Source organism: Anneissia japonica, unplaced genomic scaffold (assembly GCF_011630105.1).
Source record: "Anneissia japonica isolate Jap-2015-1 unplaced genomic scaffold, ASM1163010v1 scaffold456_len727751_cov192, whole genome shotgun sequence".
NCBI lineage: Eukaryota > Metazoa > Echinodermata > Crinoidea > Comatulida > Comatulidae > Anneissia > Anneissia japonica.
In genome coordinates, this window is record NW_022713155.1 from 581,262 (window position 1) to 598,300 (window position 17,039).

At 34.9% G+C, this 17,039-nt stretch overlaps 2 protein-coding genes across 2 annotated transcripts in view; one reads left to right on the top strand and one right to left on the bottom strand.

The window, feature by feature from the left end:
- The window catches only part of LOC117108246 (apoptosis inhibitor 5-like), a 13,313-nt gene extending 10,308 nt beyond the window's left edge, over positions 1–3,005 (bottom strand). The window contains exons 1-2 of the mRNA XM_033250214.1: positions 2,823–3,005; positions 2,412–2,573 (exon numbers count right to left, since the gene is read on the bottom strand). Coding sequence (XP_033106105.1) covers positions 2,412–2,573; positions 2,823–2,894 — 234 coding nt within the window. The 5' untranslated portion in view covers positions 2,895–3,005. The remainder of the gene's footprint in view (positions 1–2,411; positions 2,574–2,822) is intronic.
- Positions 3,006–4,436: 1,431 nt separating this feature from the next.
- On the top strand, positions 4,437–14,055 carry LOC117108278 (leucine-rich repeat-containing protein 56-like). The gene is made up of 13 exons (XM_033250251.1): positions 4,437–4,839; positions 5,391–5,571; positions 6,012–6,099; positions 6,348–6,505; positions 6,952–7,034; positions 7,192–7,306; positions 8,160–8,358; positions 8,461–8,613; positions 9,026–9,153; positions 9,377–9,513; positions 9,791–10,017; positions 10,547–10,760; positions 11,109–14,055. The coding sequence occupies exons 2-13, from the start codon at positions 5,446–5,448 to the stop codon at positions 11,293–11,295; spliced, it is 1,815 nt and encodes a 604-aa protein (XP_033106142.1). The 5' UTR covers positions 4,437–4,839; positions 5,391–5,445; the 3' UTR covers positions 11,296–14,055.
- Positions 14,056–17,039: the final 2,984 nt, after the last annotated feature.

Genomic DNA, 17,039 nt, shown 5'->3' on the forward strand with positions numbered 1-17,039 from the left:
CTTTTTATATTTACTTAAATTATTAGTATGGCAAGAAAACAATGAACTAAAATCAATAATTACCTCTTTGGATTTCTCAATCAGATGCTCTTCCACATCTTTAGTTATTATGTCTGGTCCTAGAGACTTGACCTTTGTACTTAGGAACTTGATTGCTCTATCACGTACAATATCCTCTCCTGCTGAAATTTGGGCAAATAGACCACCTATGGCACCTGAAAATAATTTAAAAAATGAAATAATATATCATTACCTTACTTAAAAATTATTATTATTATTTTATTATTATTATTACCTACTGTAATGAGATTTCCCAATGCAAACACCTCCTCAAATAAATTAATACAATTAATTAAAGATAAATATGGCATCTGATTAAAATATTTCCTCCTCTTACCCTTAGCATCTAATTTGAAGACCGCGATGAATGCATTTTGTACGCAATTCAACTCCGCCTGATCTTCTGACTGGAGAAGTTGTGTGAGGACATCAGCAATACGTGGAAGGTGATCAGGTGCATCTCTGCACAGGTTGGGCAATTCCTTTATTGCTTGTCTACGAAGCTGGAGACAAATGTTTTGTATAAATTTCCAAGATTATTTTCAAGTTTAAGATATACAATATCTTTATATTTAATCACAAAAATGTTATTAATCAGGCCCGTATTTAGGAATTTCAATTGGGGGGGGGGGAGGTTCGGCTTGGGACTATGCGGAACTCCTTATCAAAACTCACATACTTCTTCTTCTCTCCCATAAATGGGGACTTTATTCGGTGTGATAGGCCTCAGGCCCTTTTACAGTATAAATAAATATACATTTTTAGTGCTTTAAATAAGGCGAGACTTTTTATACCTTGTTTAGCGAACCCTCCGATTCCGAAATTGTGGATTTCAAAATAAAAATAAAATTTTATTATAAGTGTGTTAGCCAGGGATGTCACCACGCTGGTCGGCAGAGGACTGGCCCGTCCAGCACTCAACATTTCCGACCAGGATTTACAGGCTCCCGACCACCACTATTATTTCAACAGTTTACAAATTGTAACAAAATAATTAGTTTACCTAAACACAATAGACAAGCTAAATTGATATAAAGACAATAAGAATACAATAACAATAAATGTTTCCGTGGTTACGTTAATTGTAACAAAATACTGCACTGCCCTGCTATTCATCGCTAACTTAACAGCCTAGGCCCAGTTGAGTCATAGCGAACATCGTGGGCCGGCATGACACGGTTGTTCTGTACACATTCAGTTGAAATCGTGACCATTCAATTGTTTTATTATGAGATCATGGTCCGGGGCAGGAAGATTAATAAAAATTTACGAAACCTGATTTATGTTTTATTTCTTTACTTTGTTTTCATTTTGTATTTTAAGTTTTTCACTTTCAATTATAATTAATTGATATATAATGTGTGTAAATGGACAAAAAATAAATAAATGAGTGCACATGAATCAGTGACATACACATTCATCGTGGTAATCGTTAAACATGTGAAATTACGGCAAACAATGCGGCTGGGTACAGTCGGATCGACGCTTTGTCGCCGGGATTTGTTCATTATTATTTTTTAATCTAAAACAAAGCATGTCAACTATTGAATTTAATTAGGCCTACAGTAAGTCTCATCTTCATCTGTTTTGTTGCATTCCTCAAATTCTGGCCTAGGCCTACCTGGGCCTTGCCTGGCCCTAGGCCTACCTGGGCCTAGCCTAAAAAAATCGCGTCAGCTAGCCTTGGGCCTAGGCCTGCTCGACTTACTTAGGCCTTTTGGTTTTTACGAGCTTTCACGAATACGGCGAACCCCCCGGAAAATTGGGGGGTTGGCACCCCCACCCCCGGGAAAATGTGGAATGATCGCCGACCGGCACTCCAAAAAGCTGGTGACATCCCTGGTTAGCGTACGAGCCGCAATGAAAAATTTAAAGAAAGAAATAAAAACTATTTTTGTTTTAGTCCGCTTTTGTAGGCCTACAGAATAAAATGGCAAAAAAATCTTCCTAATTTACACGGAACACCATCTCCGGGGAAGGGGGGTCGTACGAACCCCTCTTAATGATATATTGATAAACTTTCGTTATTATTTATTACATTCTTGTATGGATAATGGAGTTGCCAGGAAGGAAGACTGAATGACTTTCAACAATAATATTTTAATGACACTCATAATATTCATACAGACAACATGAATGACCGTAATTAAAATCATCATGTGGATTAGCACAATAATCAATTATTTTTATTTTGAATTGATAAACGTATTGTGCTAAAACTGAACCAATTAAAATTTTTTCTAATGATGTGATTTTTTTATTTTGCATAAAACATACATACATGCCATTAAATCAATATTTATCAAGGAAACTTGTTAAACTCTAAATAATAAAGAGCTGAATAAACTCACAAGTCCGTCGTCATCTTCACACAGATCTAACTGAGCATCAATCACTTGTTCTGCTTCGGACAAAAAGTATTTGAAAAATTTCGGTATAAATTGTGCAGCCAGCCTTTTCTCCTTTGGACCTCCTTGCGATGCACTCAGAATAGATGCATATGCTTCTTTGTGCTGCAAATAAAAAGAACTAACCTAGATCACAAAATTATTGCAAGCTAAGCCTCGGCCACCTACACCTAAGCTATGCAACGAGAACGGTGAACTGTCTATGGACGGCAGCCCAGCCGTACGATAGCACTGAAAGTAGCCTAGTCTGTATGTGGTAACTACTACTAGCTACTTGCTGGTATCGTTCGACAATGAGCAGCCTAGGGCCTAGGACCTAGCCTAGACTTTTCACTAATAAATCTAATGGTCTACCTCAGAAGCATTTTCCTTTGCGTCAGCAAGTACACCATAACATTTATAAAGCTCCTCTACATCCACCATCATGGACGCTATGTGCAGCTGATAGGAATATACAGTAATTTTACTGAATCTGAGTTTTTCGATAAAAAGCAGCACGACCCACGCGTCAATTTTCCCTTGAATGGATGACGACCACCAGCCAGATATGATGGCGCTCTACCACTACAAAAATCAGAAATACACAAAAAACACGTATCATCGGAGATTTTAACGGGGGGGGGGGGGGATTTCGGTATAAACTATTTCTATAAATTTATTTTCTGTAGCCTTAGTAGTAGTAGATTTCATACTATTTTTTTTAACTTCAGGAAATCAAATTTCATTAAAAATTATACGGATTAAGGTTAAAAAAAAATGAAAATCCCGGTAGTCTAGTAATTTTAATTAAAGTACTCATTCTTAGCCAAGAGAGTTATCGACGCTTACAGTGGTATCCTGATGAATTGGAATCCAATTTAAATTGTTTTAAAGTGTATTGTAGTGCGCCTGAAAATGACAAAATTCATTAAAAAAAATAATTTAGAAATTAACTTGCTCATTTTGCAGTAGCATTAAAATTATTAACTTGAGAATATAGTACCCTGAGTTTTATACTTAATAATAACATCACTCTAAAATTATGGATAAACATTTTTTAAAGATGTTTAATCCCTTTTTTTCTATTTTTTTACACATGACGAATTGTTTAGATGCCTTATTTTGTTTATTTTAAAAAGTTTTGTTTATTTAAATGTTTACTGCTTTTCTTGTGTTCCTCCAATCTTTTATTTTTTAATTTGTATGTTGTTATATTGTTCTTGTTATTTTTATTGTTATTGGTTTTTCATTCTTTTTGCACTGGGTTTTTCTGGCCGGCACTTTGGTCACTTTCCATGCTTGGAACTTTTCCATGCTTTCCAAAGCATAGACCATTATATCAAGAATCCTAATAATATTTAGTGTCAAACTAGGGTAGGGTGTGCATGTGAGGACCACTTAAAGTGATTTTAAGGGCAAACAGTCTACACCAGATGCTTATTTCAAAAACGGAACGGGTCAATTGACCACCTGAATGAAAGTTTCGGGAAAGAAGTTAACCAAGTTGCAAGGAAGAAATAATTATGTGTTGGGACGATCAATCCAGTTAAGGGTGTGAAATTGAGGGTCATCTGATTTTGTTACGGTCCCAGACCTAAATATCTCCTTAAAAAAAATCAGTGGGTATAATTGAAACTTAGTAAACAGTTTGCCAAGGTCTAATAAAGAAATTATTTTTAGCGTTGTGAGCGATAGGCCTAATTGTATAAACCGGCTACAAGCCTATTTGTCCATCATTGAAATGGAATCAGAGGAAGATTTTTAATTGAAACACAACAGAATAATACACAAAATAAGCAATTCTATATAATTATTTAGTTCGCTAAAGGAAAATTCATATAGAAGACTCAGTCACCCCAGGGGCGTTTACGTTTAACTCTTATTTATAAGTCAATGGTCACCTTGAGCAGGGTCCCTGCTTTGAGGGTCAAACTTTATAGCGGGCCGTTAGGGGGCGCAAATTAAAGGGAGAAAATTAAATACAAACAACCGAACGTAAACATTTTCATAACGAAGACTTGGTTACCGAAAACTTGATAATTAATGTTGTTTTTGATACTATTATTCGGAAGTCATGATGTGCTATGATTTATTTTGGTTATAGCATTTATTAACAATTAGTCATTGCATAAGTACAAGCAGTATCTTGATCATTTGGACTTAGATAAACGCAATTAGGCCTATGCTAGTGACTGGCTAGGCTAAGCCCGTTGTTGACTGTGGTTCCCTGGCTCCCCGGGCGGTCGCCTGGCCTGCAAACACCTAGGCTGTCCACACTGAGTTGTAGCTGAACAGTTGTGAATGACAAACTAAAGGCCAATCTGAATTTTGAGACAATGCATGCATATTTTATCGGGCTACCTGTGTACCAACAAAGTTGATATCTCAAAACGTAAGTTGATTTATAAATAACCCGGCCTTGTTTTGGCAATTTGCACACTGACTGGTTGGTTGGGAAAAGTGGCAGATCCAGTCCAGAAATTTGAAATAGAGGGGGCCCCAGGGAGGGATCTTCGCACAGATGGAGGGCCCAGACCACTTCAGCCCCACCATGGTTGGGGCTGAAGTAAGACAATTTAATTAAGATTATGGCACCAAGCTAGGTAGATGGCCTGAAGAAATCAAATAATTTAGACAAATTTAGGTGGGGTGTGGGGTGGCTGTTTTAGCTTGAATCCATCACTGGGGAACTATAGTGCTGAATTCAACCAGTGGCCAAATGGATGCAAGGTGTTTTTCTAGGGGAAAAAAACCTGCTAATTATTAATTGTATACACTAGGTTTACATGGATATTCTTCAAACATGCCATAGTGCATTAATTTAAGGGTGTAGCAAGACTGAAAGGATCAAGCAAGCTCTACCAATCAACACCTCTGATTTATGTAAGGTTGTCAAAACATTATCCATGCCTAATCTATAAATTATATATTTTTTATTCACAGAGTGCCTAGATAAAAATGTTTTTATAGTTGATGAAAGACAGGATAATATATCAGAATGTCTGTGGCCAAAGCAAGAGGAATTCAAATCACAGAGTTCTCGGATAATATAATAAATCCAGATCCAATTCAAGTCGAAGAAACAGATATTCTTCTTGAAGATTATTTGTCACCAACAAAACTGGTAATCAAAGATATATATCGTAAATGTTGAATACATTTTGTTTTATGCCCAGCTTGATGTTTTAAAAAGGCAAAATAAACCAAATGACATTATGGAAAAATATTGTAAACATAATATGATTACTTCGTGACAGGGCAAAAAAATACTGTCATTTAGGGTGATAGTACTTTTTTCCCCAGGGAAAAAAAAGTACTCTCACCCCAACCTACATCATATGAGTGATGGTTGAAGTTATTGCCTGCTTCTTAACCAATCAGATGCCTAGAATCTATGTATGCGGTACATAATATATAAATTTATATGTCAGCCAGAAAGAATGTGCACTTCTTTACAGCTGCAAAATGGAATACAATTTTTTATAACTATTTTAATATTGTTTTGGTTAATATAACTTCAGAATAGAAAAGTTTTTAACATTTATCTTATCTTTTTTGTATTAGAAAGCATTAACTGGGGTTGATGACTTGGAAGACATCAAGGTACTGGAAATGAGGGTAGACACCTCGGAAACAAGTCTTGGTAATTTTGGTGCGTAAAGCAACATAGACAAAAATTATTTCTAGAGGAGTAAAACTTATTAATTTATTCAGTATATGAATATAATTGTTAACAGGCACTCATTATAATTACTGGAATTATAAATTACATAGAAAGCACTATTTTATACAGCCAAATAATAGGTTCTTTTCTTGTAAATACATGTAAGCTGCATTGGCATGCATTCAATACAAACATTTAAACGAAAATAATTTATGACATTTCTGTCCAATGAACAGGGAGCATGGTGCCAAACTTGAAGCATCTAAAGTTGAATAACAGTATGATAGCATCCGTTCGTGACCTTGGGACGTCGCTGGAGAACCTACAAGTGCTTTGGATGGCCAGGTGCTGTTTGCAAGACCTAGATGGGATCAGTTCAATGGCATGCTTGCAGGTGAGAATTTAACGGGGGAAAATAGTTTTTCTTTATTCCAAACTAACAGTGTAAAACACCAATAGGTTGAACATAAGGTAATAATAATTTAACAATGGATAATAGATTATAATATTTCAAAATTATATTTTTGCTGGGGGAGAGGGCTCTTATTTTTTTTTTTTTTTTAAATTAATTAACTTGGTATAACCATCAAATATTGGAGTTCAAAAATATATGAAACAAAAAAAAAGCTTTGTCTAGTCCTGAAAGAAGGAAATCTACATTAACAAAACCACTGAGAAATTTGGCCCCTTACTCAATATACTGAGAATAGAATATTGCCAGAGACATATTTTTCTTATATACGGTAATTGAAGTTATGTTTTATTAAAATTGTTATTATATTTTTTTAAATAATGATGTACGGTGGTAACAGCACCCTCTGGATGTTTTTATCTTTACAGGAACTTTATTTAGCTTACAATGAAATAACAGATATTAGTCCATGCAGTATGTTGGAAAACCTCCAGTTATTAGATTTAGAAGGGTAAGTAAAATATTGCCCTCCACAATATTAATATTTTAAAGTGTTCCTGTGCTAAAATTATGAAAACTCCCTCATATTTACATAAAACATTGAATAATCGAATAATTCTGAACAAATTTTAGATAAAAATTGATAATTTACTTTGTATTATTTCCAGTAATAATTTAGACGATACGGTACAAGTAGAATTTTTAGCACTATGTTCAAATTTGAAGACGTTGACATTAGAAGGAAATCCGCTTTGTATTAAGCCATCGCCAGACTATAAAAAGGTATGGTATCCATTCAGCAACTCAAATGTCACTTCTCAATCATTTATTGAGGAAAATCTTTTTCACAAGACAAAAATGTACGTGGTGCTCTACATAAACTAAGTACTGTCGAAGAGCAAATAGAACAAGAGAGCCAACTACGCTTATTCAGAGCGTAAAAAACGATACGCCATACGCAGCCAGTGTAGGATGCCTGTTTTGCCGTTTGTATGCTCTTTATTTCCCAGTACTGCACCGCGCACGATGGTATGATGGTAAAGGAAAAAAAAGAAATCTAGCACCATCTACGAAAGAGTTATATCATGTGAAAAATGGATAAATAGACAAACCCTTTAGTACTGGATAATAAAGAACATACGGACAGATGAGAGATAGCTGGTACTAGTTTACCGGGTAGCTCAGACACGAAGGGACGCTTAGGGGAGAAGAAAGTTATGGTACGAGCTAGTCCACGCCTCAAACGCTTTGAGACTCGAGTATAAACACTATATAAATCAAACTACATTACATTACGAACGGCAGCGTGTGTCCTACACTAGAGAGTGACGTTTTTACAAGACAGCTTGTTCTATTTATACTCTTTGGTACTGTTATGAGTCTTAGGACGTAGAGTTGTTTTGATCATGAATCAAAATCTTGTCACTTGATAGGAATTGAAACCAGGACCTTGACATTGGTAGGTAAGCATCTTAACATACTCCACTAATTTAAATGTCAGTCTTGCACATTTACAAATTATAATCAGTGCAAGCCTGCTTTCATCCAGTATGCCTTTTGAAAATGTAAACTTGACATCACAATGGTATTGTTGTGACATCATTATGCTATATGAAATCACTTCTATTTGTTACAGGAAGAGAATGATACTCGGTATGATTATCGTGCGATGGTCAAGCGATGTATTCCTCACCTGGAAGTGCTGGATGAAGATCCACTTAGCGTAATTCCCTCCAGTTTTTCCAGTAATTCAATTAGTCTTAGCACTGATTGGTTAATTGTTAACGAAGCAATAAAAGATGGAGTAGGATCAAACGAAAGTTTAGAAATAGAAGGTAAGTAGTTCATACAGAACAAGTAGAATTTTTACCAACTAAATGTTACAACTTGTCCATGTCCATATATTCTGTATTTGAATAATTTCTATATATGCGCAGATCAACGGCCTGGCACAGCTATGCGACCGGGATCTGCTTCTTTTCGTCGTCCAGGATCAGCAGGAATTCGTCCCAGAACATCAGCTGGTCGACCAAGCTCATCAGGTGGACAAAGACCGGGAACTTCAGCTGGTGAAAGGCCAGAATCTGGAGGTAAGCTCTATTCTTGATGTAATACACTCATTGAAATTGTTCAGGCCTGCTTTCCATAAGAATCGGTACACGCTATCGCCAACTCCTTGGGGGACGCTCATTGGTAAAGTTCCCGATTGCGTCGGGGACAGCTACGCAGTGCAAGGATTACAGTGAAAAGGCTGTAGCGATGGTGTAGCGATTCTATGGAAACCAGGCCTTAGTGGTCAAGTTCATACTTTTTCTCCATATTATTATTCTGTGTTTTATGTGCAAACTCTAATGGTTGACTTTTGTTGTGGTGATTTAAATTTAAATAAAACATCTGTTATTTTTGTCATTATATGCCAAGATTGCACCAGGATATAAGATTTTTATAATTTCATTATTTGCTATATTAATATTGCAATATAATATTACTCATTCATAACAGGTTCTGACATTTCTGCTCCAAACGATGTAAGTGATTTAACACATGGTGAGGTTATTTGTGGAAATCCAGCAAGAAAGCTAAGAGGAAGAAGGAAAAAAGAGGCATGTGAAACAATATCTTTACTAGTTTAATTATTATTTTTATTGTTAATCTTTTTTTTAAATTAAGTCACAGCTTGTAGTAATATCTTAATATATTTATTTTTTGTATACTTTTTTTATAACATTATTTAGAAATTTGTAATGTGTATTTTTGTATTAATGATAATTTTCATAAAACATTTTAATGTAAATTCAATCTGTTTGAAGTAAAGCATTTACCCTATTTCCTCCTGTCCTTCTATCTCTAAAGGAATTTCAACATATTCCAAAACTGTTCTCCCATTACCAACACCAACCAGAGAAGTCCTATGACATAGAGGAGGATGAGGAGATGACTTGTGAAGAGATTCTCAATGAATTAAAAGCCTGGAAGGAGCAACATGAAAGGTAAACCTAGCTAAGAGTTGTAGCAGTGGCCTATCGGGGGGGGGGGGTGCTCCCCCCAGTCGCCCCATCCAAAAATCACGGTCAAGTAGTTAAAAATCACCTAAAATCACATTATTTTGCAAATAAGCGCCCCTCAACTGATCATCAAGCCCCTTCCACTTTACCTAAGGTTTATACAAAGAATATAGGAACTGTTTATTGGCGATGATTTTGGGGGGGTTTTTTGCAATTTTTAAATGAAAGCTAATATCTATGTGTACAACTTCTATAATTATAGGAAAATTGCAGAACGCAGAAAAGCATCAGAACCACAAGTTTTAAAGATAACTCATGACGATGACGAAGGAGATGAAAATGATGATGAGGATTTGGCAGATTATGGTATTGAAATATCTCCACCATCATCTGCCATGCATAATACATCTCCAACCCCACCAAGGTCAATTTCACCAAAGGCGCCTATAGCACCAAGGCCGATACTACCTAGCAGACCTAAAACATCAGGTATTTAATCCACATTATACATTATCAAATACTTTTTTTCAAATTTTGTCACAGAGAGTAGTATATATCTTCACTTTCAAGACAAATATTATACTAATGGATCACAAAGGCTTTTGGGAAAATCTAACAAGTACCTGTTGTGATCTAAATCATTAATTTTATGTTTTTTATTTTTTTATTTATTTACAGGCCAAATACAATGCAGTAGCAAAATGTTAAAATACTTGCATAACCATACATATAACATATAAACCAGGATCACCAGACAGAACAACATGAACAATTTGACAAATACGTTAACTGAAATACACAAATAAATTAAGGATACATTAATATTCAGATATTAAATGTGGATACAGATACAGTTCTAGGAATCATTGAAAAAAAAAAGTACTTTTTGTCTGCATTTTCATCTTTTCAAATCAATGATAACTATTAATCTAATTTGAATATATTTTACGATTTGTTGTATGGTTTTATGCGATTGGTTTATTTACATTTCTAATGAAAATCTCTACCACCACCTTAGTGGGCTTCCGTTCAAGAAAGTACCGCCATAAATCAGAGGATAGCATTCCAGTTGAGAAAATGCGATTGATGCGGGCGTCACAGGAGGATGATGCAAACGTAGATGAAGCGCTAGGCCAGAGTATTGGATCCAGTACTTACGGCTCCCCATTACCTGTTGAGAGCGTGAATAACAGGCCATTTTCAGGCCCTGTTATTGGAAGCCGAAAATACAAGTAAATATATTTTATTTTGAAATTTGGTACTACCTGTAATATAGATTAAAACAATTTACTTTATGTCCTCAAAGAAGACTTGTCTTACACATAAATTCTACATTATTGTTTTTTTTTTATAAATTGTCTTTATTTTGGTACTTTCTTTTATGGTTTTTTTTTTTCATCTTTAGTTCATGGAATAAGAATATAAGAATGCTGTCTATGTATTTTTTTATAAAAACAAAAAACAGAAAAGTTATATAATGAATAACAACTGAATATACATCAATCAAACTTGTAATAATTGTATCATGTAATTTTTTTTAGTTGAAAATAAAGTTATTCATTTTCTTCATCTTACTATAGAGCATCACCACCGGTGGGTGTATCACAACCTAAGATTATAGACAATCATCAGCCTGTAATTCGTTCGTCCACTCACACACCACCAAATTTAGCTCAACGTCTAGCAAGTCTCAACCGTCCAGCGACTGCTCGAGCAGCTCTCCAGAAACAAGTACTTCCAAGCAGAACACGCCCCTTCCCGTCCTGAAGATAGTTTAGAAGGAATCTCACCTTCCATTGGACTTCCTACTAAAACCGGGCACTCATTGCTCCCAACGGTCATTGGCCAAAACGAGTCCGTGGAAAACGCAACATAACAACGCGTTTTCAATGGATCGTTTTTAATGATGATCTGTTCAGACTGCCACTAGGGAGCTTTCGATTGCACGACGACGGTAGGACGTAGAACGCAATGACGTCACTGAAAGTCATCGGCGCATGCGAGAACGTTAAGTTCTCCTTGTTGCGTGGATCCTAGAACACAATTTAGCCAAATCTATGTATGCAGAGAACGTAGGACGCTCGCAGGGAGTGGAGTTGAATTCACCGAACTACTCAGCGAGTGCTCGTCATTAGTTAGGATTTAAGTACAGTATTGTATTTTTATTTTTTTGTAGGTATTGGAGTGTTGATTCCTCACCTTGACTTTGCAGTGTCTTTCAAGTCATTTGACCAGTTTGAGCCAAAATAACGGGGTTTTTTTTAAACTTGTTGAAATTCTGGTCTCAGTATTACTCTAACAAGAGTATAATTATCCATACTTACCATCCGTCCACCGCTCCTCATTTTGACTTAGCAGTGTCTTTCAAATCACTTGACTAGTTTGAGCCAAAGTAACGTTTCTTAAAACCTGTTAAAAATTAATGTCTCAATATTAAGTGTATATATCCATCTTTACCATCTGTCCACTGCTCTTCATTTTGACTTTGCTGTGTCTTTCAAGTCATTTGACCAATTTGAGCCAAAATATCATCTCTAAAGCCTTGTACACATCATCAAACTTTATTTGACAAAAAACTGTCTTGTGCCCATATATAGTCATGATGTGCCTATCTATGGTCATATGATGTGATGTCATCATGACCATATTTAGGCATGTCACATTTGATAGTTTGGACAGAGCTTTAAATCTTGCTTGAAGTTAAGGTCTCAGTATCACTCTAAAAAGTGTATATATCCGTCCTCGCCATCCGTCCACTGCTCCGTCCAATCTCAAAAATGCAAAATTATACTCATGGTCAAATGTACTTTTAATTGCCAATAAAATGTGCTTGCCTTTAACATTCATGGATTAAGGCCAGGCATTCACAAAATCAGGAAGCAAAGCTATGTTGAACATCATCTTTGATACATCAGTGGATTGGATGAACAAGTAGATAAAGACATTTGATTGTAGAATTATTGATAACATGTGACTATAATGTCAAGGCCTGACCATCATAATCCTTGTCCCATTTGTTTGAGAAGAAGTATGTCAAGGAGGCAGTTAATCTACAGACTTCAAAAAACTATTGCCTTAAAAAAACTTGTGGATTGGTTTACATTTTGAGTAAAGTGAAGTCCTCGTATGAACTCCAAGGTGCATCGTATAAGTTGCAGATAACCTAAGCGACCATTCAGTTTGTAAGCTAACAGATATTTCAACTGGCGAAAGCTATATTTCATTAATTGTTTTTGAAGTTACAGTGCTACAAATCTATTCTGTCTCTTTATGATTTTTACTGGCATGCTGAGGACGATTTTAGTAACTTATAACAAATGCTCAGACATACTGATTTGATTTGATGCTGAGCCAAATTGAGCTAACGCGTAAATTCAACCCACCCTGCCAAAATGCATTTGTTAATACAGACACATTGAATACCGCAAGGTGACATTAAATGTTGTCAATATGAAGTGAAAGAATTTAACAAAACGAGATCATTTGGTTTAAAGAGAAAATAGATTATTACTCAGTAGTGTTGTCTCCAGGCAACGAGTTGATCAAATTGATTGTGTAGATTTGTTGATAAAATATTCCCTCTATGACGTGATTCTGAATGTAACATTAATTTTTAATAAGTGCCGTACTATATCTGCATGTATTTGTTGTAAATTCAAAATTCAACTTGTTTGGGGCTTACTTTTTTGCATTTTTCAACAGTAAGCTGCAAATTAGCGCAAGGCTAGGTCCAGGTCTTATGTTCAGGCCAAGGTTAGCCGTTTAGAGCACCTTCTGACCAAAAATTATTAAACATATTCTGCAAGATAAATAGCAAAAACTTGTTGAGGTAATCATGACGATGTATATATATATTTCATGTTCTAGTGAAATTGATTTGTAAAATAGTAGATCTGTGCCTGCAAAATGCTAATATTATTATCCGATGCATTTCATTTTTGTATAGTCGTTTTGTTTCTTTTTTTTTACAATGAAACAAAACTGAGTATAACAACATTTTTTCGTAAGATTAATGTGATTTTTTTAAAAACATTTTAAAGCAAATTTATTTTCCTGTTCAGGACCAAACATTAATACTGTACAACTTTGTCAGTATTTACGGATAACATGTGCTTTCATATCTCAATTTTGATATTTGTTTACCTAATATTTGATATGATTTTTAGTGTTAAAAGTCAATTTCCCTCCAAATTTGGCAAAGTTATTATTTGTAGAAAAAATGGCATAAACATACATTACATTTGTTTTTTTCTCTATTAATAAGATATAATATCTAATTGTTTAAAAAAAAAAAAGTAATTGACTAAATTTAGATAGCCCAAGCCAGGTTTTGTAGTGTGATTGCTAAATGTAATCGAAGGTTTCCATGACCGGTGAGGCTAAAAATCTCTTGTAAATTTACCTGTAATTACAATAATCTCTATTTTCTTTGTTTCTTTATTTGTTAATTTGTATTAACTGATGTGTTTTTATTTGTAGTAATGAAATTATTTATAATACATTATATTAAACCATCCATGTATCTTATGCATTAATTTGTGACTTATTAACATTGAGAGTATTGTTCCGAACTAGTGGTATTTATTATTTTTAATGACAATAAACCATCATCACAACCATCCATCATCGTCGTCATCATTATTATAAATGAACACACATCATTACTCCCCGAAAACGATGACATCATACATAACAAAATCACGAAGAAAACAGGGTGGCAAAAGAAGCCACACCAACTGGAAATAGAGTGAATCCCGCAACATTTAAACAAATCAAATACAAAATAGAAAACAAATCGACTTCCATGGTATTGACAACGCGACATGCTGTACGAACAAGACAGACGAAAATTGAAGCCATTATATGACAGAATGGAATATATGCCAGATTAAGTTATAGCGATGAGGGCCAAATTTATCTAGAATAATGAAGCGCAACTACTTTAAAAAGAGTTCGTTTAAAGTTATATTTAGAAACCGAATTACAGATAGTCAAAAAAATAAGATATATGTGCCAAGTTTTCATGAGTCAGGAGGAATGCGCATGTAGGCCCCGGTACTTAATAGACCTGTGTTATCCTAGCATACATCACACATCTAGAACGCCTTTTGACCCCGGTCTGTGGGGATAGTAAGGAGTCTGTTGAATGTTTCAGGCGTTTTCTATAGAAAATTCACGCCAGTATGATTCAACTAGTAATAATGTGTAAAGTGCCGATCGTTCGGTTGTCAATAAATCTAGTGTTATATTAGATTAGACGAAAATGGCTTTTCGATTAAGGTTAATATTTCATTACTTGTATATTGCTCATTTAAATTGATCGGCTCATTTGATATTAATAATAATGCTTGGTCGCCAATAACTGCTTTACTCGCAATGGATAAATCCCAATGGAACTACACCATACGGTATGATATAGTAAGTGGTGTGTAGGCTATACATAGGGAGATTGCCTGAATGTAGGCGCAGGCGGGTATTCACACGGGTATTGAACAGATCATACATGTAGGCACCATGTAATTGAATTTGCAATGACGGACAGATGACATCAGGTAATACAATAATTATTAGATGATGAATATAGAATAAGAATAAAGAAGGAACAAATTGAATAAAGACGATGCGGATGGGGGCGACATAATGGGAAGTATTTCAAAAAAAATATACACCTAATAGGACTACCATTGAAGTAGCTTTCTCCGTGTTCACACCACTGTTAACATACTGAGAATTTCTGTCCTTGATTAAGCGGCTAGTTTCCATACTTATGTTTTATATAGGGCCTGTATTAACAACCATAAGGTTAAGACAGGCACTATGTGCAGACTAAACACTAGCTCTCGTTAGATTCACTTTTATAAAATATTTATTTTAACAATAATAATGTTATCAATAAAATAATGATAATCATGATGATGGTTATGGTAATACTACAGAAATATCTGGGTCACTGAACACACTCATAATTCTTGGAGATAATTATAGCAAACTTTGAGTTGCATATCAATAACTGCTTCTTATGTTATGTTTCTGCGTGGATTACAACAATACACGACACATCCCATCAGGGCGATCTTCTAAAGGTAGCCTACAGGTTAATATGACTAAATTATTATTCTCCAATTTATATCGCTTACATTTTCGATTCTCATGGCCGGTATAAATGTACTGAAAAGCATTATATTACACTTTGCTGTTAAAACGATCATTATTAAACCCACGCGTTCACCCCAAAAAGAAACAAGCTAGTATTTGACACTTGGCCTTCATTATTAATATTTAAGGTGACTTATTGCTAATAACGTTACATGATGACGTCATGTATTCAAATAGAGGATGCTACGATTCCAAATGACGGACCTGGTTATCGTATCACGTGTTATATTGCTCAAATTGAGTAGGGCTAATCCTTCATTAACAATAGTTTCTCATTATTAATCACGAAAAAACTTGGGACGAATGGGAAAGCGCATGACTCTTTTATCAACCAACCTGCAAGTACACTGAACTTTTGGGCCTCGGTTTCTGGTTTGAATTCATTCTTGATTTTCACAGTCATTTGTCCAATACGTTATAATTAATCTAAATAATACTAGGCCTAATTTTAACTCGATGTCTAAGCCGATTTTATCTCGGAAGTTATTTAATTGTGATACTTAACGTAAACTCTGTTTAGACTGAAATGTTTAGCAAAGATATAAACAGGAATTTGAAATAATCATAAAACAACTTAAGAAAAAACAAGGGAACCGCATTATCAGGTCAATTTGATGTCACTTGACGAACACCGCAGATTAAATAGCTATAATTAATAGAGTAATGAACCTATAGTAAGTAAGTTTTTTTCAAGGTTGTGTGGTGCGGTCTTCACGAGGTTTCTGCAATTGTTAGTCATGTATGTGTCATGCCAAATATATTATCGGTATATTAGCGTACAGGCTCGTTAACACGGGTTAATAGGCGACAGTTCACAGGCATTTTTGTAGATAAGTCATGGAGTTTTTGCTTATAGCAAACAAATGATGTCCAATGCAATAATTATCGGATGCACGAAAAGTATATAAAAAATTTAAACAATTATAATGTATATAACATAAATAAAAATATTTCAAATATTAATCTTTCATCAGTACGTTTATGGACATAGAAAATTTTCCCGCTAACAATAAGCCTGTGATAATGCAATGAATAACTACTATACTGTGTACAAGAAAGAACGATATTTAAAAAAATTTTTTTTTTTTTTAATTTAAAAAATTTCAACACCTACAAGGACTCGAACCCGGGCCTTTTGCATACACAGCTAAGGTTATAATCAAGTTATTAAATGACTGTTATTATACGATATTGTGATTGAATCACCCGATCTAAAGTATGAGTGTCTTTGTTTTTTATATATTAATACCAAAACCATTTTGTGACATAGAAGACCAGAGTCTGCGTTGGACTCGTGGCTCAAAAGTTGAACTGGACATTGCCATGAACCGTCGAAGTCATACGCAGAGTACGTA

Bases quoted from the DNA above. Each gene is read 5' to 3' on its own strand.
- LOC117108278 (XM_033250251.1), top strand. From the start codon at position 5,446: ATGTCTGTGGCCAAAGCAAGAGGAATTCAAATCACAGAGTTCTCGGAT. The intron at 5,572-6,011 runs GTAATCAAAGAT...TTTTTGTATTAG, and splicing joins ATTTGTCACCAACAAAACTG to AAAGCATTAACTGGGGTTGA. The intron at 9,154-9,376 runs TAATTATTATTT...CTATCTCTAAAG, and splicing joins AAACAATATCTTTACTAGTT to GAATTTCAACATATTCCAAA.